Source organism: Camelina sativa, chromosome 16, assembly GCF_030686135.1.
Source record: "Camelina sativa cultivar CO46 ecotype springtype chromosome 16, ASM3068613v1".
NCBI classification, from domain to species: domain Eukaryota; kingdom Viridiplantae; phylum Streptophyta; class Magnoliopsida; order Brassicales; family Brassicaceae; genus Camelina; species Camelina sativa.
Window position 1 is genome coordinate 29,126,333 of NC_141895.1, and position 20,873 is coordinate 29,147,205.

The 20,873-nt window shown below is 36.3% G+C and overlaps 5 protein-coding genes and 1 pseudogene across 6 annotated transcripts; 4 read left to right on the forward strand and 2 right to left on the reverse strand.

Moving 5' to 3' along the window:
• Window positions 1-1,268: 1,268 nt before the first annotated feature.
• On the reverse strand, window positions 1,269-2,493 carry LOC104752690 (cyclin-dependent kinases regulatory subunit 1). The gene is made up of 3 exons (XM_010474892.2): window positions 2,229-2,493; window positions 2,088-2,148; window positions 1,269-1,615 (listed from the first exon to the last, which is right to left on the reverse strand). Exons 1-3 carry the CDS (start codon window positions 2,279-2,281, stop codon window positions 1,463-1,465), a joined length of 267 nt encoding a protein of 88 aa, XP_010473194.2. The 5' UTR covers window positions 2,282-2,493; the 3' UTR covers window positions 1,269-1,462.
• Window positions 2,494-3,194: 701 nt separating this feature from the next.
• On the forward strand, window positions 3,195-5,081 carry LOC147926070 (uncharacterized; annotated as a pseudogene).
• A 1,318-nt stretch (window positions 5,082-6,399) lies between these two features.
• On the forward strand, window positions 6,400-13,269 carry LOC104752691 (increased DNA methylation 1). Of its 2 annotated transcripts, none has more exons than XM_087491351.1 (19): window positions 6,400-8,182; window positions 8,269-8,355; window positions 8,447-8,648; window positions 8,755-8,869; window positions 9,174-9,245; window positions 9,505-9,597; window positions 9,727-9,808; window positions 9,891-9,950; window positions 10,038-10,090; window positions 10,475-10,641; window positions 10,752-10,965; window positions 11,238-11,295; window positions 11,385-11,441; window positions 11,524-11,781; window positions 11,891-11,955; window positions 12,040-12,096; window positions 12,186-12,279; window positions 12,599-12,739; window positions 12,842-13,269. In XM_087491351.1, the coding sequence occupies exons 1-19, from the start codon at window positions 7,043-7,045 to the stop codon at window positions 12,965-12,967; spliced, it is 3,141 nt and encodes a 1,046-aa protein (XP_087347477.1). In that variant the 5' UTR covers window positions 6,400-7,042; the 3' UTR covers window positions 12,968-13,269. The 2 variants fall into 2 exon arrangements, with proteins under 2 accessions (XP_087347477.1, XP_087347478.1); XM_087491352.1 differs by having other exon boundaries at window positions 6,756-8,182; window positions 8,447-8,667.
• A 274-nt stretch (window positions 13,270-13,543) lies between these two features.
• Window positions 13,544-14,904, forward strand: LOC104752692 (cyclin-dependent kinases regulatory subunit 2). The gene is made up of 4 exons (XM_010474894.2): window positions 13,544-13,768; window positions 13,865-13,947; window positions 14,047-14,107; window positions 14,492-14,904. The coding sequence occupies exons 2-4, from the start codon at window positions 13,895-13,897 to the stop codon at window positions 14,633-14,635; spliced, it is 258 nt and encodes an 85-aa protein (XP_010473196.1). The 5' UTR covers window positions 13,544-13,768; window positions 13,865-13,894; the 3' UTR covers window positions 14,636-14,904.
• A 2,194-nt stretch (window positions 14,905-17,098) lies between these two features.
• Window positions 17,099-19,593, forward strand: LOC104752693 (putative glucuronoxylan glucuronosyltransferase IRX7). Its single transcript, XM_010474895.3, has 4 exons — window positions 17,099-18,054; window positions 18,199-18,566; window positions 18,652-18,902; window positions 18,985-19,593. Exons 1-4 carry the CDS (start codon window positions 17,778-17,780, stop codon window positions 19,442-19,444), a joined length of 1,356 nt encoding a protein of 451 aa, XP_010473197.1. The 5' UTR covers window positions 17,099-17,777; the 3' UTR covers window positions 19,445-19,593.
• A 249-nt stretch (window positions 19,594-19,842) lies between these two features.
• Window positions 19,843-20,784, reverse strand: LOC104752694 (uncharacterized). The gene is made up of 3 exons (XM_010474896.3): window positions 20,608-20,784; window positions 20,292-20,412; window positions 19,843-20,189 (listed from the first exon to the last, which is right to left on the reverse strand). Exons 1-3 carry the CDS (start codon window positions 20,782-20,784, stop codon window positions 19,987-19,989), a joined length of 501 nt encoding a protein of 166 aa, XP_010473198.1. The 3' UTR covers window positions 19,843-19,986.
• Between the last annotated feature and the right edge of the window lie 89 nt (window positions 20,785-20,873).

Sequence of the window (20,873 nt, forward strand, 5' to 3'; positions counted from 1 at the left end):
TTAATAACTATCGGACGTTCAACTAGTTTACCTACACCACTCGGTGATCTTAATTCATCATATTAATACGCAAAGAACTACTGTTTAAATGCACGTAAATGTGAGAGATATCAAAAACTTGATATTTTGATAAGGTTATAAAAAGATTAATGAGCACAATACAATCACTAAAGAAACACAAAACAAAGAAACAAGAAAGTATATATGTTTACCTCATCAAAACAAAGATGCATGTGTTAGGTTTAAGGCTTTAAGGAGACATTGAGCTGTCTTTGTTTGGTGTGGTCTTTTTGAGTCTTATCACATCAAAGAGCAAACATAAGCGTCAAGTGAATAAGAACATCAACTGAGGGATCGATTATTCATATAACTCTGATTTGTCTTTTATTGGAACATGCACTTTTCTTTTTTTTCCCCATGTGTTTGAACACTCTATCTTACTTTTGTAGGGCAAGATAATGAATCTTATCAATATCTTCTGTTGATTTGATCACTCTACTCCAGTAATATAGTCTTAAGTCATCATATCACTTGGAAGCAAAGGATGTTCAATCTAGATTTTAGTTACTTAAGGGTTTCTTTTTCGTGTTTTCATTTTTGTGTTTCCTAAATCCATAACCTAAATAAAACCAAATTTAGTATAGATCGGATTAGTTTTTATTTTATTTTTGTCAAACAAATTGTATTTGGCTTTACTTGAAGATTGATGCGATGGGCAGCTCGAAAGATCTAAAAAGCTTGCAAGCATATGGTTAACTCTAGAATCACCATGAAGAACTCCACATTTAAGAATTGAATATGCATGACGAACAACTTAACTCAGCGAGAATAGTCTATTTCATCTATATGAGAACATATATGATATATGTAGCATCATTCAACACTGAACGTTCACACAATCAACAACAATGACCAAGCAACATGTTTGATTGTATGTCGGTCGTCGTGGCTTGTAAGAGCATTGAGATGACAATAACAGAGATAATATTGTATTGAAGATTCTTCTCCAAGGACAAGAGGTACATGCCGCGTGAGATAAGGTAATGGTAACCAAGCTTCACATACTTAACTTGAATGGTGAATGGAAGAGGAAGCTGCGACAACTAATAAGAAGCGAAAAAAATTGACATGAAAAAGTTGTCTGTTTGCAAATATACTTTATATGAGCCTTCTAGGATATATGTAAATCAGAAATGTGTATAAGACATTGTCCCATGCCTATCTAGTGGTCATTTACTAGTAGAGAGGATGTAAATGAAAAGAGCAGAAGCAGAAGATGACATACATAGAGATAACAACATAGGACTTGTTCCATCAACACACATATTTCGCAACCATATATAAAATCCAGCAGGATCACAATAGGTTCAAACCATGTTTACAAGAAACATAAACCGAGAATCTGTAGGTAGAATACATTGCATAATCTCCTTACTGTAAACGAAGGCAGGTGACAACGGATTCACTTAACAAGCACGTTTTGAGCTTGAATCTCCTGCTGCTGCTGCTGGTAGTTAAGTGGCCTCCTGAAAAGCATTATATGCGGCTCAGGCCTATGAATCGCGTAATGCACCCATCCACGGCTTTGCTGCACTCCTATTGCACGCCACTCGTTCTACAAACATCCCAATCCCAGCATTTACCATCACAAAATTCAACACTATATCCAGAATACAAGAACGGAGAGATTGCACAACACAATGTCTTCAATATCATCATCACTAAACAACTATAAACCCTTAAACAAAATCTCAAAAAACAAACAAACAAGCCTATAATCTCAATTTGATCATCTTTTAACGAACAACAACAACATAAACACAGAAACCTCCAAAGAGACTATAATACCATTTAACCAAAAATGTTCAAATCTCTGGATAGATAGAGAACAATCTAATTGTAATTTTGTAACAGATACAATTTGGATTTAAAAGCAAAGGTTTCAAATCCTAATCACTATTAGATTTCCCATACTTTAATTTCGTAAGGTTCAGGCACATTTTGATAGGCTTCGATGATCTGATCCGAGGAATAGAAGAATCATAGAAATCACACAGAGCAATGCGAGTAAAAAAAAAAAAACTTACTTCGGAGAGAAGACGATTCTTAGGAAGAAGCTTAGCGAACTCAGGAGGAAGAACGACGTGCCTGTAATACCGATTCGATCACGCTTTCAGAGAATTGAGAGTAATAAATTGGAGGAAGAAACAAAAATTGAAGAGCGTTACCTGTACTCGAAAGTGTCATCGAAGTATTTCTCAGAGTATTGGATCTGACCCATCTCTCTCACCCTCTCTCTCTGATTTGATGCGAAACCCTAATGAAGAAATGGAGAAGGTAAAGAGGAAATAAAGAATCTGCAAATCTGACGTTTGAAATGTGAGGAAGAAGACGACAAAAAAAAAAAAAAAAAAGTGAGGAAGAAATGGAGAAGGTAAAGAGGAAATAAAGAATCTGCAAATCTGACGTTTGAAATGTGAGGAAGAAGACGACAAAAAAAAAAAAAAAAAAAGTGAGGAAGATAGTGAAAAGGTAATAAAGTGTATGGGTAATAGATGTAATTATGAGAAAATAGAGGGGTGTTATAGTTATACTAACTTTTTTTTAGAGTTTGAAATTCTTCCGGAAACGGGGATTATTAGCCGGTTAAGTTGAACCCAAATTGGATTGGAAACTGGGTGTTTCGGTTTGGTTCTAATTAAATTTGAAGAACTTTATTTAGGTTGCTTTTATCAAGAACCAGCCGGTTTTGGCGTCAAAAACTGATCACTTTATTTTAACTCCAGATCATGTTTGCGATACAATTATCATGGTTGTGTGTGATTTGTTTTTTTTTCTTTCCGTCAAATTATGAATTTTGCAGTTTGTACCAAATCGTGATTCAACAGTTTTTATACAAAAATCATGATTGTACGATTTCTTGTTTTTTTTTTGGCGTTGAATTCCGGTGTCGCATATAGCACAAAATCATGATTCTAAAATCTTTGTTTTAGGATTAAAAGAGAAAATTTTGATTTCAATTTGGTGACCAGAGATTTATGAACAGTAAGTCGCTTATTCCTGATATAGATGTTGATTTCTTATCTATAAAATCTATAAAGATAAAAAAATTAAAGTCATTATTGGACACAAAATATAATGCTATGGTATGAACTTTCTAAAAAATTTATCTAGTACATTATACAATATAGATTATGGTTATTGGTATAAAGTATAAATAAAAGAAAAATACTTAATAATATATCAAAATGTTATTTGAGGTTTAAACATTAAAGAGATTGGCAATTCTCATAAATAATATATTAAATCTCAACATGTATATGCTTATAATATCGAACTGCAAGGATATGGCACATAGTCTATTCCGACAATATGAAAAGACACAAATCTTTGATAATATTTTTGTATATTGTGGACTGTGAAGTGTCGATCCAATTTCCTGATGAACCATAATTGAAGTTCTTGGGTCGTGTATTCAGAAAACAGGCCCACAAAAAATTCTAAGTTTGACAACAGTCATCTCTGGTCAACACAAGCGCTATGTCGTTATTTGGTGGTGTACGGGTTCTTTGTTATGCTGGCATTGATGATGTTCGATTCACCTAGGTTTGGAGTGACCTGACATAATAGCGTAGTCTTTGAGGTGTATAAAAGGAGCAAGCTATAACACCATGTGCAACGGCGTACGCTTGGGCCGTCCCTCGGTTTTTTGTGTTTTTAAATAAATAAAAAAGGCACAATATCGAAGAAACGATTCTTATTTTGGGACGTTTTTCGTCCGTCGATTTGGACACGTGGTTTATTGTGATTGGTGGTAGAATTTGTCTAGGGTTAAAACAAAATAATTTCGCGAGAAAAAGTTCTCGACTTCTTTCTTCTGTCTCGACAGCGACGATAAACCGAAACCGATCCTCGACGATTTCCCAAAGCCGATCCGTTCTTCTCACCGGAAGTTCTTGACGAATTACCGAAGCCGATCTTCTGTGTCTCCCGAGGCCGGTCCGATCTTCTCTCCCGATTTGTCTCGACGAATTACCGAGGCCAATCTTCCGTGTCTCTCATCAAACCAGTGCCGATTTCAAGCCGAAAGCGATCTTCTCTGTCTCCCGAAGCTTGTCCGGCGGCTTGGAAAGGATTTTTATCGAGCGAAACCGGGAAGAAGGTCACAATAATCTTTGGAATGATTATTTTAGTGACACTCCAACATTTCCAGAATATTTATTCCGGCGACGGTTTCGCATGCACAAGCCATTGTTCATGCGAATTGTGCAAGGTCTCTCTACCAAAATCGAATATTTCCGCCAAACCCAGGATGCAACCGGACGGGCTGGTCTTTCACCTATACAAAAATGTACTGTAGCAATTCGTCAATTGGCATATGGTAGTTCGTCTGACAGTGTTGACGAGTATGTACAAATTGGTGCTTCGACAGCTCGGAAATGTTTGCACGAGTTTACCGCTGGCATCATCCAAGTGTTTGGAGATGAATACCTAAGACGTCCTACACCGCATGACCTAGAAAGACTACTTTATCAGAATGAACAGCGTGGATTTCCGGGGATGATTGGTAGCATTGACTGTATGCATTGGGGGTGGAAGAATTGTCCCACGGCTTGGAAAGGCATGTATTCACGATCAACCAGAAAACCTACAATTGTGTTGGAAGCGGTAGCTTCGTATGACCTCTGGATATGGCATGCCTTTTTTTGAGCTCCAGGTACTATGAACGATCTTAATATTCTTGATCGATCTATTGTTTTTGATGACATAATAACCGGTAAAGCTCCCGAAGTCAACTACGTTGTCAACGGAAAGGAGTACAATTTGGCGTACTATCTCACTGATGGTATTTATCCAAATTGGGTCACTTTTATTCAATCTATCCGACTTCCACAAGGTATGAAAAATTCTCTCTTTTCTAAAAAACAAGAAGCTGTGCGGAAAGATGTTGAGCGTGCCTTTGGATTCTTGCAAGCTAAATTCACCGTTATTAAAAATCCGTCTCGCTTATGGGATAAATACAAAATGGCAAATGTTATAAGATCATGCATAATACTCCATAATATGATTGTCGAAGATGAACGACATACATACAGTTACAGAAACATTGTTTCTGAATTTCAACACGGAGAACATGTGGATCAACATATACCGTTGGTGCTGCCGGTGTGGGTTCAAATATCAGCACTACGATTACTCGTCAAACAAGACTTCGGGATAAACAAACCCATGACCAACTAAAACATGATTTGATTGAGCATATTTGGAGTAACTTTGGACATCTTCCAGATAATGAAGATTAATTTTCAAATTTCTATGACTTGAATAAAATGTTTATTTTTCTTTTGATGTTTTCTATTTTTAATGTCTTAATTGTATGTTTTTTGTTTTTCAACTTTAAATAATTAATATTTAAACTTTAAAAATATTATTATTTTATTCGGGGGACCAAATACAAATAGACACCAATGCTTATACTAAAAATAAAAACCTTTCAAAATAATACTATTATAATTGGGGGACCAAAAACATAGGACAACCAATGCCCATGCTCTAAGTAGCAAATGACTTACATCTAGAAATTTTTTGACAGTAGGAGAGAATTTATTATCTTCTTAATTCGGTTGTATAGAGTCCTTAGGGATTTTTTCTTTCTTGATTTCTTGTAGTCAGGTCAAGATATAAAGTTATATAAGACCTTGTGAGATGGTTAGTAAAAACTCACCAAAACGTACTTTAACGGGTGTTTGGCTTTGGCCTTTGGGAACGTGTTGTCGTCTCTTTTTTGTTTTGTGCGTCTCTTTTCTTCTTTTACAAACAAAACAAACAAAGATCAGCAACAATTACTAGCACAAAGAATTTAAAACATCAAACATCTACGAATACGCGAAACGAAAAGACGAGGACTGCAAAAGATTTTGAGTATCGAGAAAGTTGGAGAAGGAGGAGGCAAGTATTTATTATCAAATACCGAAAACAATATGTGATGAAATCGTTGAAATACTCTCTACCCTAGAATTACGAAACGTAGCTATCCACAAAGTAGACTCATCAAAGAGATCGGAGAGAAGAGAAAAGTACAATTACGAAGAGAACTACATTAAATTGGCTCCATTAATCTATCTCAAAATTAAGCTACGCAGTGAAGATCAGAACCCAACTATCAAAAATTAATTTCAAAATTTTAGTTTATCTTTTCTACATAAGCTACGCATCAAAAATTAAAGACAAGACAAAAAAACATCCCAATCCTTTTTCTTCTTTCCTCCCCCGTCGTCAACACAAGAGAGGAGAGACAACTTCAAATCTATCTCAAAAGCTAGGCAGTGAAAATCAGAACCCAACCATTAAAATTATATACTCTTATGTTTTTACTTTATTTTCTTCTCTAGAAAAGCTATGCATCCAAAGTTAAAAGACAAAACACACAAACACATCCCAAGTTTATGACAAGACATTTTTGTTTATCCCTTTCTTCTTCTGTTTTTCTTCCCCGTCGAAAAACAAGAGACGAGACAATCAACTCAATTCTCGATGGCAAGAAAAAAAAAGGGGTGCAATCTACAACAATATATAACTTGTATGGGATCGAATCATAACAACAACAAAACCAGTAATGCAATCTCGGAAATAACTCGAAACTATGATACTGTATTGTATTATCCCACTTACTGATATAAATCATCAGATTAAAATTCGAAAAAAAAAAAAAAAATATAACATTTTAAAGTCTTGTTCTACTACTCTCTTCTCTTGTTTTATTTCTCTTTTGCCAGAAAATCAAAAAACAAAACAGCTTTTCTCCTCTGGTGATAACCCTAATCTCATCTTCTTCTTCTTCTTCGTTTAGGATAAGCGAAACCCTAGAATTTTGAACCTTGTAATCGTAGTTTTTTTTTCTTCTTTCTTTCGCCATCTATGAATCCATCGCTACGTCGATGCGGTTTCTAGGTTTTCTCGAGGAGATTCGACATTGAAAGGATTTCACAGTTTTTTTTTTTTTTTTTTCTTTTTGATTGTGATCTTTGGTTTAACGAAATCGATGGCGAAAGGTACAGCCACTGGCGAATTCGTGGTTCGTACAGGGTGTAAAAGGGAATTGCAGTTTGTATTGAAATCTCAGTCTGAGATCTGTGGAGGTGAGTCACTCGGTCGGACTCGTGGGAGCCGAAACTCGAATGTTGAATCTACTAGTATGGAGGTTAAGAAATCGAGTGGGATTAAGAAGATTCGTCTTACTAAAGATGAGGAAGATACTGTTGCTGTTGCTATAGAAGACGATGAAGGTAAGAGTGACGTTGTTGATGTTGATGAGGCAAAGGTGTTGTGTAGTGACTCTGCTTTGGTTGAATCTATGATGAGTGAAGATAAGGGGATAGAAGATAATGTGGAGATTGAGATTGGGAATAATGACAATGTTCACTCAATAATGGAGCAGACTGAGAAGAAGGGTTCCCTGAAAGTTATAGAGGCTGAGAAGGAAAGCTTGGGTGTGATTGGGGGAGATACTGTTGTTGATAGAGAATTAGTTGTGGCATGTCCTGCGGATTTTAGTATCTTAGCAAAAATGGCTTCTAGATCTTGCCAGGTTAAGTCGGAAAGAGGAGGTTTGATCTATGGTAAACCGTGCAAAAGGTTGACCCGCTCCATGTTGAAGGTTGAGGGTATTAAACCTGAAGCTACTGCTGATGACGACCATCATGTCAATCCAGGAAAGGATGTTAGAGATAGTGGAGGAGATGATTGTGTTGATGTTTCTACCCTAGTGGCATATAAGAAGGTGGAGGAGCTTCGTGAGCAAAAAAATAATGTGGAGATATGCCTCGGGCTTCCAAGTGGATCATCCCAGATGAGTGGTCGTTCTCAACTTCTTGTTAACAAGGCAGTGAATGATGAGGTAGATAAGCCTTTGAGGAGGTTTACGAGGTCATTAGTCAAACAAGAAGGTGATTCAGACAATCCTAATTTGGGGAATACTACTATACCAGCAGACTTGGGCGAGGTAGATGTCAATGCCAATGATGTCGAAATAGATGATTTTCAAAGTCCTTCAGTTACAACCTCTCACAACAAGCGTGGAAGGCCCAGGAAATTTTTAAGGAATTTTCCATCTAAGCTGAAAGAAATTTTTAATTGTGGAATACTTGAGGGACTAACTGTGTACTATCTTCAAGCAGCTAAGGTATATGATGTCTTTTTTTTTTTGCTTCTATTCATGTAAAAAACAGATTTTATATAGCTGATGTGTATGTTACCTTCTTATCGTAGTTGAAAGAGGCAGGGACTAGAGGGCTTAAAGGAGTAATAAAAGGATCAGGCATTTTGTGCTTTTGTAGTGCCTGCAAAGGAATTCAAGTTAGTGATATTTACTCTTCTTAAAGGTCTTGTAGTTGGCCCTATCAAATGCAAGCAGGTTGATTTAACTTTCTAAAATTTTACTTCACAGGTTTTGAGCCCTGGCATGTTTGAGGTGCATGCTTCTAGCACAAACAAGCGCCCACCTGAATATATCTTACTGGAGTCGGGATCCACAGTTCGTGATGTCATGAATGCATGCAAGCAAACTCCCTTGGCTATACTAGAAGAAAAACTTCGTGTGGTAGTTGGACCAACTTTAAGGAAATCTAGCCTGTGTTTGAATTGCCAAGGTTACTGATTGGTTTATTGGTTTGTGCAAACATTATACAGACTGCTTTCACTTGTTTTTTTTTTCTCTTTATAAAGAATATACTGGTTACATCTAAATGATTGCAGGTCCAATGGTTGAGCCTTGTGATACAAACTCATTAGTTTTGTGCAAATCGTGTTTGGAGGCTAAGGAGCCAGAACACCATAGCAGTCCTTCTAAAGCAGAGGGTGCTCTTAACGGGTATGGCTTATCTGTCTTTATTTATCGCAACAACCTTTTCTTTGCAGTTAGATGGGCATACAATTATCCTTTTCAGTTACTTTTTCAGACTGGGTGGAAAGTAAAACGTAAAACTCAGGAATAATGATTTTCTAAATAAGTAATGTGGATTACGAGCTGTATATCCTCTATTATATGGTTGTTTATGTAGAATTCTATAAGTAGTAACATGCATAACTTTATTTTTGGATATATCTAATACACCGATAAATATGTTAACCTTTCTCTAATCGATTGATTCTAAATCTGTTCCCAATTTTAACAGTTCGTCTAGGCCAAGTGTGGCTCCAAAAACTATCCTTAGTGGGTCAAAATCCAGTCCTCGCCAAAGTAACAGGTGAGAAAAACTAACCAGAAAGTGAGTATTATTGTTATGTGGATGGTGCCAACTGTTTGATGGTTGTGCTTCCTAATTTTATTTTGTTGCATTTTGTGTTTTTGCTGCCTTTTATATTATAATTAGCTCACAATTTGCCATTTATCATTCTGGAAAATGATTAAATAGAATGTAATATTGGAGCTGTGCCATATACTCTTTAGTTGTACTTGTACATTGGGGTTATTGGCTAAGCTAAATTTATCTTGGAGTTCCACAGGTCACCCGAGCCAGGTGTGGTTCCAGAAACTATTCTGAGCGAGTCAAAATCCAGCTCAATCAAAAGCAACAGCCAAGGGAGACTAACCAGAAAGTGAGTAGTGTTGTTATAAGTGCGACAACACTTTTCCAATGCATCTATGGTCTAGTGCTAGATTTTCGCCTTCCTTTCCGTCTGTCATACTTATATTAGTTCTCAGTCTATCTTTTGTCATTTTGAAAGGGATGTGCGGCTGCACAAACTTGTTTTTGAGGATGATATACTGCCAGATGGTACTGAAGTGGGTTATTTCCTTGCTGGAAAGGTTAGATCTGCATGGAAATCGGCCTTTTTCCAGCCCGTTTTTGTAAGTTAATTCTTCTTTAACCATTTCGATCATTGTGCAGAAATTGCTTGTCGGCTATAAAAAGGGATTTGGGATACATTGCTCTTGTTGCAACAAAGTGGTAAGTTCTTTCTAACATCAAATTAGCTTTCCTGGAATTAAAGTATATAGGGCTCTGAAGCAGCCTTTATTATGTTTATGTGACCAGGTCAGTCCTTCATTGTTTGAGGCCCATGCTGGCTGTGCAAGTCGTCGGAAGCCGTAAGTTCCTTACAACTATTTCCATATTTATGCTGTAATAGTAATTGGTCTGTACCTGTTCTACTACTTCTTTTTAATCTCCAATTCTGATATAATTAAACTTAGTATAATAATTTGCTGAAATACAAGAGATCAAGGATTATAATGAAGCTACTTACATTCTCCTTGGAAACCCGTAGCCCGATAACAGAACCTTTCTTATTTTCTCTGCCATGTATTGTTGTATAGACAAAAAGCATAAACACCTTTACCCCATGCTTAAAAAAAAGTAAACATACAGAACTTGTATAATTAATGTATAAGTCGTGGATCCATAAGATCATTAATTGTATGATTCACAGAGAAACTGTTGTTTCAATTAATTCATCTTCTGTTGATGATCAGGTTTCAGCACATTTATACAACCAATGGGGTCTCTCTTCATGAACTATCAGTAGCACTATCCATGGACCAGAGGTTTTCCATCCGTGAAAATGATGACCTTTGCAGTATCTGTAGAGATGGAGGCGAGCTCTTATGTTGTGATACCTGTCCAAGATCATATCATACAGGTTTGATATCTGCCATTTTCTCTATGTTTCTTTGTTGGAATTCTTCTATTGCTCCTTTTAAAAAGTTTTTGGAGCGTCAACTTCTAATCTGTCTGGTTTGGTTTATCTAGTATGTGCTTCTCTCCCAAGCCTTCCGAGTGAGAGGTGGTCCTGCAAATATTGTGTGAATATGGTTGAAAGAGAGAAGTTCGTGGATAGCAATCTCAATGCCATTGCAGCTGGGAGAGTTCAGGGAGTTGATGCAATTGCTGAGATAACCAAAAGATGCATTCGAATAGTCAGCTCCTTTGAGAGCGAGCTCCCAAGTGTATGCGTGTTGTGCAGGTGAATATCATGCTTTTCTCTTATTTCAGTATCTTGGTGGTTTGTGTCTCATTTAATGTCTTACCTAATTTCCCTTACAAAAAATTGCAAGTTGTAGTTTGATGAGGTCTTATTTGGCTAATATATTATCCTATTTCTTTTCTTCATGTTTCTAATTCATATGGCTCGTAGTTATGTATTTCTAACTAAATGAATACATTGGCTGCTTCTCTCCTAATCGATACCGTTTCCTTCTGAGCTTGACCTTTACTTAATTTTCGTTGCTGTTGCAGAGGTCATAGTTTTTGCAGGTTGGGCTTTAATTCTCGCACTGTGATTATCTGTGATCAGGTATCTTGTTGGTCATTTCTGTGTAGGGACCCGTGTCTCTTAAATCTGAAACTGGCATTCACCATTTTCGGTATTTGTTTTCTTCTCAGTGTGAAAAGGAATTCCATGTTGGCTGTTTGAAAGAACATAACATTGCTGATCTCAAGGTGCTTTACCTCTTTCGATCTTTCTTTCTCTCAGGTGAAAACTTAGTGTCTATCTCTCACATTCTTGTTTATGTCTTAACAGGAACTACCTGAAGAAAAATGGTTTTGTTCCCTCGGGTGCGAAAATATCAACACTACATTGGGCAATCTGATAGTTCGCGGTGAAGAGAAGCTTAGTAACAACATTCTGAATTTTATAAAGAAGAAGGAAAAACTTAATGAAGAAGGATGTTCAGATGACAACACCGTTCCAGACATAAGATGGAGGGTCCTTAGTGGGAAGTTGACCTCTTCGGATGATACAAAAGTATTGCTCGCAAAGGCAGTTTCCATCCTTCATGTAAGTGAAGACCACATTTCAAACTCTTCTGTCCTTTCTGCTGTTTGTCCCTTGTATTCTTTATGAAGGGTTTAGTTTGTTTGTGCCTTGTAACCATGGTATGTTATAGGAGCGATTTGATCCTATCAGTGAATCTGGAACCAGAGGAGATCTCATACCAGCCATGGTGTACGGGTAAGCAAAGTTTTTATCTTCTCAAGTGGATTATATTTTGTTCTCATGAAACCTAGCTGATGAACAAATTTGTGTATGGAACAGAAGGCAAACAAAGGGCCAAGATTTTAGTGGCATGTACTGCACCATGCTGGCTGTGGAGTATGTTTCTTCTTCTTTCCACTCTAATTTAATTTCTGTGATGCTTGTTTCATCTTTTTTTATGTTGTCTTTTTTGTTTGCTTTTGCAGTGAAGTGATTGTTTCAGTGGGAGTCTTTAGAGTTTTTGGGTCAGAATTTGCGGAACTCCCTCTAGTTGCTACCAGCAAAGATTGTCAAGGGCAGGTAAATAGTTTTGATCAGGAACCTTGCATGAATCTTTATTATCTTTACTACAATTGCCTACCCCTGTAGAATGGTCAAGAACAAGCCCGTTCTTGTTGTCAATCCCATACCTTACATGTTTTTGTGTCTGTTGAATGAAGAGCAGAACGATGTGTAACATATTAACTGCAGAATGAATTCTTTTGTTAGATTTTACCAACCATCCAACGCTTTATAATCTGATTTGTATGAAGATAAGATGCTTGTAATTGCTCTTTTCTTTTGAGAGTTTGAGAATTTTTATGTTACTTTCTCTCTTTTTTTTTTTGTTTTGCTGTAGGGTTACTTCCAATGCCTGTTTGCTTGCATAGAGAGGCTACTCGGGTTCCTAAACGTGAAACATATCGTGCTACCAGCAGCAGATGAAGCCAAATCCATATGGACTGACAAATTTGGTTTCAGCAAGATGACCGAAGAGGAGGTATCCATCCATCTCAATAAATAAACCCTTGTCAGTAAACGTAAAACTCTCTGGAAATGATTCCCATCTCTGATACACATACTGTTTGTGGGGGTTTAATAGGTGAAAGAATGCAGAAAAGACTACTCGGTGATGATATTTCATGGAACATCAATGTTGAGAAAGAGTGTCCCTGAACCAACAAGAGCAGCCGTGAGTAAACCCGAAGAAGACAATATGAAAGAGTAAAGCCGAAGGTTGTCTTTGTTGTTTTTTGGTGTTGGAAGTCGGTGAAACGATTGGGTATTTTATCTTTAATCTAATTTTCGGGTAGTAGCCTTAGTGTACAGGTTTTCCCCCTTAATGTGTCTCAAGATGCACACAACAAGGGTAAGAGAATTTGGTTTTTGGTAGGGGGGAATAGTGAGGAAGTAAATGGGGTCTAAAATACATTGGGCATTCTTTATGGTTTTTTAGGGGGGGGGGGGGGGGGGGGGGGGGGGGGGGGTTTGATTAATTAATATTTTGATATGTAGCTAATTTTTTTTGTACCTATTGCCCAAAATGAAAAACAAAATCGATTTTCTGCTATCAAAAAAGAGCAAAGGAAAAAAAATACTGTCAAAAAAAAAAAAAAAAAGAGCAAAGGAAAATTGATTTTATATTCTCGTTTAAAAAGCTGAAAATTATGCTTCGAATTTGATGTTGGGTAAAAAAAAAACATTTCGGCCCAAAGGCCCAATTAAACTGACTCCAATCAATTAAGTCAATCATTGATTCGTGAAACCGGTTCGGTTAAGATAGAACCGCGTAGATAAAAATTTAGGGCTGCAGCGAGCGGGAAGGAGCGCCTCAAAAGAATTTGAAACTCAAAAAGAAAAAAAAGAAAAAAGAGGCAGAACAACCGTTAGAAAGATACCCCTTGATTTCCTTTATAATTACCATCTGTACCACAATCCCCTTTTCAATTCGACCCTACTTTTCTCTCCTTCCCCAAAGATTCATTTTTTTTTTTTTTTTTTAATTTTCCGATCGCTTCTTCTTATCAAGGTTTGCGTTTCAGATTCTCTCTTTTTTTTGGTTTCTTTTCGTTGTTTAGAGTTTAGATTACTGACGGATTGCTCAATTTGTTTTTATTTTATAAAGATTTTGTGGGTGATTTAAGTAAGAGAGAAGATGGGTCAGATCCAGTACTCAGACAAATACTTCGATGATATTTATGAATACAGGTGATTTCTCTCAACTTGTGATTCCTCCTCCAGTTTTTCTTTTTAACTTTGTGTCAGTCTAATCTAACCTAATCGCGTTGTTGTTGTTGTTCTGTACAGGCACGTCGTCCTTCCTCCGGAAGTGGCTAAGCATTTACCTAAGAATCGTATCCTCGCGGAAGTAAGTTCCAAAATTAGGGTTTTCCTCTATTCTATTTGGTACCTGTGATTGTGTGATCTCATCATTCGTGTTGTTCTATACCTCGTTTACATGTTTACGAATAAGTAAGATTGATATTGTTTCTGCTTAGGATTAGAGATTTGGGTTCACACATAAACTCTTTTTGGTTTAGTTTTAGGCTCTGGTGGTGTCGTTTCTTAGAAGTCTGTATCATCCTTTTGCTTAGTTGAGATCATTAAGTCTTTTTGTGTATCATTATCAGCAGTGATGTGATGAATGACTGATAAGTGTATAACATTATTCTTATTATTATTATTTTTTTGTCTCAATTCCTGATTTTGGAATTAACAGTTGTCTTGTGCTACATCTGCTTTTTTTTTGTAGAGTGAATGGAGAGCTATAGGAGTGCAGCAAAGCCGTGGTTGGGTTCATTACGCCATTCATCGTCCTGAGCCACACATCATGCTCTTCAGGAGGCCACTTAACTACCAGCAGGACCATCAAGCTCAGAATCTCATTGCTAAGTAGACTTCTCTGTTTGCCCAAAAAAACTTTCTCTCTCCCTAATATCGTCGGTTTATGTCTCTTCTTGTAAACAAGGTTTTACAAACCAAGGCATTCATTCCTCTACTAGTTTTTTTTTATTTATTTTATCTTGTCTTGTTTATGAATTCTCTTCAGTGGAGATGCTTATGTAGTAAGTCTGGTTCTTTGCTAGACTTTTTTTATTTGGATGCACCTTTGAACTCTTATGCACTGTTAAGCCGTTTATATCTCCTGCTTCTGAGCTTCTTTCACCTCCTTTCCAGTTCTTTTTGATTGCTTCTGGTTCGTTGAGCATCTTAATCGATATGACTTAACCAATCAAATGGAATCCAATGTTGGACATGTTTGTTATGTTCAACAAATTCTTTAGGCTAACTAAGCTAACTTTGATTTTGGCCACAGTGCATGTTAGGCGATGTGATACTTTAGTTTTGCGTGACAAATCAGACACACAACTGTTTAAATAGCAATTAGTTGTGCGGTTGGCTAAACAAACAACATCCTGCGATTTTATAATAGCAGTCGCAGTCGCAATCACAATCACAGTTGCTTGCGATTATCAAACGATTAAATATTTATATCTAGCATTAAACCAAAAAAACTCCGATAATCATAGAAAGAGATTCCACGATTACAGAATTTGTAACCAGACAAATCCAAGATTACAAATTGTTTCTCTCTCTCTCTCACTCACAGAACGATTACAGAAAGAGATTGATCCAGAAATCATACGAGTAGGCATGGGCACAAACAAACGTTTTAATAACATAGCACAATGGGCCTCAATGTCCATATATATTCGTGTTAATATATTCAATAGTTTCTAGTTTTTTTTTTTTTTTTAACATTATATTATTGGTCATGCATTATGTCATTCTAACTTAGCCAAGCAACCTCTTGAAAGTGACACTATACCTTATATTATCAGGTTTGTTATATTTAAATATGCGATTGGACACTAATCCTAACACTAAACTATCTATGCATACATTATTTAAATGCGGTCGGTTAGCAAAAATAATGATTTATGATTAGTTGATAACCAAACATGCATGGAATTCTTATCCCTTCTTTTTTGCATAAACAAAAGGTGTAGAAAGAAGTGGCTGGTAAAGTTTTTTCCTTTTGTCTTTCTTATACAGTAAGTTCTTATACCTACCGAATTAAGTACTGCGTAAAAGTTGACAGAAAACAAAGTATCACATAAAAAGTTAACAAACAAAAACTCATTGAGTTGAGAATGTGTATTACTAGAAAACGTAAGTAAAATCATAGGACACTAGTATTCTATTTCTCAAAAACTCTGATCAAATTGAAAAGAAAAATATATGCGATCATGTATATGTTTTCTAAAATATTTAGGACCTCTCGTGGTGGTGGTAGCACTGGTACAAGTTTCCTTGATGCTTACGGAAACAAATAGGTGATTCAAATCATTTTGAATTCTTCTTTTTCTTATCATTTTTTTTTTTACTGAACTGAACATCGATTTATTTTTTTTGGTCTCATCAAATATTTTTGTGAAAACATCAAATCGATGTTCTTAGCTTGGTGACTATACCGTACGAACGGTTGTATTGAAGATATAGAGGAGCCAAAGAAAATTGGTTGGCGCGTCATTTTCTACGTGAATACAAATTTATTTATTTCAAACCACTACTGTCGTTAAATAATATAGTAAATCGTTTGGATCAGTATAAATTTTATAAACCTAATTGTACTTTTTGTCTAAGCTTTTGTGTCAAAAAAAAAAAATCTAATCATAAAGCCTACATGTCATAAACATAATTCTCTGTTTATGGAAAAGTGATTGTATAAATGTTCATTCGTTTGAGTAATACTAATTTCTTTTAATTATATATATTCGGTTTTTAGTAAAAGAACATTAACAAAATTTGGTGGCTACAATGGTTCCAGTTGGTTCCCTATTCGAGTTGGGTCCATTATCTCTTGCCGTGTACGGATATAATACTCAACCTAATCTGATCAAAGATAAGGTTTATAGTCTTTAAATAAATTTTGCGGCGTAAATCAATCTTTTTATTTGGCCAAAATTCAATTCATTGTCTAATCCTGAATCGTGCCTTCGCTCGTTCATTTCTAATGTGTGATGTAAAATCACTTTATTTAGAAATGAAGGAAAATATTTGGATTAAATAAATTGATTACATTTCCGCATGTTCGCGATTTTTTTCTCATCTAACTGCTAATCCTAGATTTGATCAAATAAGAATATTCGTCGTGAAAAAAAAATAGTTATATATGAATTTTTAATTTTCTTAAAAATCATATAACAAAATTTTTTAGTGTGTTGATGTTTACAAGATAGAGTATGCAACAAAAGGTTGTCGGAATATATCTTTGAATGATCAACGCGATGACATATTGCAAAGTAACGTATACACACACAAACTCACGTTCAGTTGGACCAAATCATGCTTCTTTTTCTTTCGTCATGTTTCCTCTTATTTTTTGTTAAATCTTTCAACCCAACAGCGTCCTGATCTCAATTCCCCAAAACCCACATGTATTAGGTTTGAGAGAGTCCGAAAATATACTTTTCAAATAAATCAGTTAAGGGTCATACTTATTACTTTCACAACTTTACAAAAACATGCAAAATCTGTCATTGTCACTTTGAGTTGTAAGTTTTTTTTTTTAAGATTGAGTCGCTTTACATATATAATCATATAATGAATTCTTATGCAATATGAATATCTCCTACGTAAGAATGATAATATAATCTCCTAGTAGTATTGCTATCAATCTATACAATAATAATAATTTTAATAAAAAAATCAAGTACAACGAAATAAAGAAATTATTAGAAACTTGAATTTCTAATATCTCTGAAGAGTCAACAAAGAAAAAAAAAAAAAAAATAGTCTTCATCAATCTTTTTTTTTTTGTGTGTGTCAAAGTAGTCTTGATCAATCTTTCTCCAAACTTCTTCAATTGTTGTTCGACCTTCACCATTCCTTAATCTCCACTTCATCTCCCAAACCCGAATCCGAAAACCCCTCTTCACCAACTCAAAACCCTATTAACTCCATCCCAACAATCACATGTTTCGAACTGAACAACCAGCTCAGACCGTAAGATTCATCCCGGCAAAACAAGAACGATGCTAACGCATAAACAGAGAAGAACAGAGAAAAGTCTCTGTTTCAAACAATACTACAAATGGATCCTCTGTTTCTCCCTTACTCTCTATTTTCTTGCTTCCTTTTTTGTCGACCATGATCAAGATCAAGATCAAGAAGATAAGTCTTCTCCTCTCCGATCAAACCCTCTTCTTACTAACCCTAAACCAAAGCTTTTCGCTTCTCGTGCCATGTTTGAATCTAAAATTCATGACCACAAACTTTGGTTTGCCCCTCAACGTCCCAACATCAGAACAGGTAATATATAGAGATGAATCCATCATGCTTTCTAGTAGATTCATCGAGATAAGTCTAGGTTTCGGTCCGTTCTACTTCACGTTTTAGTTGAACAATCTTAACTTGTCATAACTATGTTTTTTTTTTTAAAAAAAATTTCCTTAGATGTATTCAACAATTTGAAAATCTACGTGTATGACTTACCTTCAAAGTTCAACAAAGACTGGTTAGCCAACGACAGGTGCAGCAACCACCTCTTTGCCGCGGAGGTGGCACTCCACAAGGCGTTGCTCAGCCTCGATGAAGAAGTAGGCACGAAAGATCCTTACGAAGCCGATTTCTTCTTCGTCCCAGTCTATGTCTCTTGCAACTTCAGCACCATCAATGGCTTTCCCGCGATTGGTCACGCACGATCACTTATCGATGAAGCGATTAAGCTCATCTCGACTCAATACCCGTTTTGGAATCGAAACAATGGCTCTGACCACGTCTTCACGGCTACACACGACTTTGGCTCTTGTTTCCACACCATGGTTAGTTCAAAAAAGGATTTGCCAAGTTTTTACATATATAAACATTTATTTATTTATACTTAATAAACTTTATTTGGTTGTGAAGGAGGATAGAGCTATTGCTGATGGAGTACCACATATCTTGAGAAACTCTATAGTTTTGCAAACTTTTGGTGTTACATATAACCATCCATGCCAAGAAGTAGAGAACGTTGTGATACCACCGTACATCTCACCGGAAAGTTTACAAAAGACTCAAAAGAATATTCCGGTAAATAAAGAACGAGACATTTGGGTTTTTTTCCGGGGCAAGATGGAGCTTCATCCCAAAAACATCAGTGGTCGCTTCTATAGCAAGTAAACAAAACGTACTCTTATCTCTCTCTATACACGCATAAAAATGTATATATTGAACTGGTTTTTTTTTATAACTTATCAGGAGAGTAAGGACTAAAATATGGCGGAGTTACGGCGGTGACCGGAGGTTTTATCTCCAACGGCAAAGATTCGCCGGTTACCAGTCAGAGATAGCTCGTTCTGTTTTTTGTTTGTGTCCTCTCGGGTGGGCACCGTGGAGTCCAAGACTTGTCGAGTCGGTGGCTCTTGGTTGTGTTCCCGTGATTATAGCCGACGGGATTCGTTTGCCGTTTCCTTCCGCCGTGCGTTGGCCGGATATCTCGCTCACAGTGGCGGAGAGAGACGTGGGAAAGCTAGGGCAGATTTTGGAACACGTGGCGGCTACTAATTTGTCTGTCATACAGAGAAACTTGGAGGATGAGTCTGTTAAGAGGGCCCTTGTGTTTAATGTTCCTTTAAGAGAGGGAGATGCCACGTGGCAAGTTTTGGAGGCTTTGTCAAAGAAATTGAATAGGTCTGTTAGAAGGTCAAACTCTTATTAGTAAACCAATATAATTTTGACACATGTATAATACATTTTCCTCCTTTTTTTGCTTTTTTATTTTATTTTGGTGTGACTGGTGAGAGTTTTGTAATTTGTATATTACTACTACTATGATAATTAAAAAGTTGAATGAATATTCTTAGTAAATAACTTTTGATTTTTCTATTTTCAAAGTAATTGATAAAGGTTTTCATTAAGATTTCTGATGAATTTAATGCTATTTTTACATAATCTTATGTTTTATTTATTTTACGGCGAATTTGCCCTACCGAAATTACTACTACCAATCACGAAAATGTCTAGCTAATAAGCCCTTGAAAGTGAATCAAACATTAAAGCCTACCAAAATTTGTTGTTAAGAAATATTCTATGAACCTAGGTGAGACTTGATCAAAGTTTCCCAAAGATAACCAAATCCACAACTTAAGTCATCTTCTCACAAAACAACTAGTTCTTCAAATGATGGACTTAGCAACGAATGAGAGTATTTGAGATCAAACAACTTGTTTGTGATTGTAGCATTTATGTTTTACTCCAACACTAGAGATTGTGATTTGTTGTTGAGCAACTCCCTGAAGAAGCATTCATTGTGCAAATCTCTCTCAAGGTTACAATTGCAGGCTGAAATCCTGATCTTAGAGGAACGATTGAAGCAACTCTCATGTGTTGAGCGTTTGGGTTGTGAGGCCGGGTCAATGTCATCCTTAGCATTTCTCCATCAAAGACTTGATTCACCATTGATGCTGCAATGGGAACAAAACATGTCAAAGCTTTCAATGTAATGTTAGATGCTAAGGTAATATAATATTCTCAAACTTAGTAAAGTGAATATGATGGTTTATTACCGGTTAAAGGATTGAGCTTGGTGAAGTGGAAGAACTCATCTGCTGAACAACCAAAGAGAACAGTGGCAGCTCTATCAAAACAGATCACAGTTTTCACTGATGTATCTGTTGCTATAGACATCTATAAAAAAAACACAGAGTCTTCAGAAAAGGTGAAAACTTTGAATTCCAGTTACTCTATCCACAGCTCTTACAAGAGATTATTTATAATCCTCTAGGAACCCAATTTCTAAAATCCCTAATTCACAGACTGCTAAATATCTAAAACTCGACAAAGCTTGAAGGAGGAAGAAGAAGAAGAGGAAAGGGTTCTTACGAGGATCCGATAGAGCAATTTGGGTTCTTTTGATTTGCAGAATTTGCATAATGAAGAAGAGGTAACGCCATTGTTGTCTGAGGGAAGGACTCTTTGGCAGCGAGAACAAACTCTGTAGCAATAGTCAGTTAGGTCGACGGCAAGCAACGTGCAAAGAACCGTTTCAGTGGATTCCATTTTTCTTTTACTTTAGGGATTCCTCTGGTTTTGTCATCAAAGTTTTCTCCTTTTCCATTAAAACAATTGGGCCGAGTTACCAAACCCCC

What these genes read in the sequence shown, in the direction of transcription:
- LOC104752690 (XM_010474892.2), bottom strand. Translation starts at nt 2,281, where the DNA reads ATGGGTCAGATCCAATACTCTGAGAAATACTTCGATGACACTTTCGAG. An exon ending in GATGACACTTTCGAGTACAG is followed by an intron (nt 2,149 to 2,228) that starts GTAACGCTCTTC and finishes TCGGTATTACAG; the next exon opens with GCACGTCGTTCTTCCTCCTG. An exon ending in AGAATCGTCTTCTCTCCGAA is followed by an intron (nt 1,616 to 2,087) that starts GTAAGTTTTTTT and finishes GGATGTTTGTAG; the next exon opens with AACGAGTGGCGTGCAATAGG.
- LOC104752691 (XM_087491351.1), top strand. Translation starts at nt 7,043, where the DNA reads ATGGCGAAAGGTACAGCCACTGGCGAATTCGTGGTTCGTACAGGGTGT. An exon ending in TCCAAGATCATATCATACAG is followed by an intron (nt 10,642 to 10,751) that starts GTTTGATATCTG and finishes TGGTTTATCTAG; the next exon opens with TATGTGCTTCTCTCCCAAGC. An exon ending in AGTGTATGCGTGTTGTGCAG is followed by an intron (nt 10,966 to 11,237) that starts GTGAATATCATG and finishes TTGCTGTTGCAG; the next exon opens with AGGTCATAGTTTTTGCAGGT.
- LOC104752692 (XM_010474894.2), top strand. Translation starts at nt 13,895, where the DNA reads ATGGGTCAGATCCAGTACTCAGACAAATACTTCGATGATATTTATGAA. An exon ending in GATGATATTTATGAATACAG is followed by an intron (nt 13,948 to 14,046) that starts GTGATTTCTCTC and finishes TGTTCTGTACAG; the next exon opens with GCACGTCGTCCTTCCTCCGG. An exon ending in AGAATCGTATCCTCGCGGAA is followed by an intron (nt 14,108 to 14,491) that starts GTAAGTTCCAAA and finishes TTTTTTTTGTAG; the next exon opens with AGTGAATGGAGAGCTATAGG.
- LOC104752693 (XM_010474895.3), top strand. Translation starts at nt 17,778, where the DNA reads ATGCTAACGCATAAACAGAGAAGAACAGAGAAAAGTCTCTGTTTCAAA. An exon ending in ACGTCCCAACATCAGAACAG is followed by an intron (nt 18,055 to 18,198) that starts GTAATATATAGA and finishes AAATTTCCTTAG; the next exon opens with ATGTATTCAACAATTTGAAA. An exon ending in GCTCTTGTTTCCACACCATG is followed by an intron (nt 18,567 to 18,651) that starts GTTAGTTCAAAA and finishes TTGGTTGTGAAG; the next exon opens with GAGGATAGAGCTATTGCTGA.
- LOC104752694 (XM_010474896.3), bottom strand. Translation starts at nt 20,784, where the DNA reads ATGGAATCCACTGAAACGGTTCTTTGCACGTTGCTTGCCGTCGACCTA. An exon ending in AATTGCTCTATCGGATCCTC is followed by an intron (nt 20,413 to 20,607) that starts GTAAGAACCCTT and finishes TTTTTTTTATAG; the next exon opens with ATGTCTATAGCAACAGATAC. An exon ending in CAAGCTCAATCCTTTAACCG is followed by an intron (nt 20,190 to 20,291) that starts GTAATAAACCAT and finishes TTCCCATTGCAG; the next exon opens with CATCAATGGTGAATCAAGTC.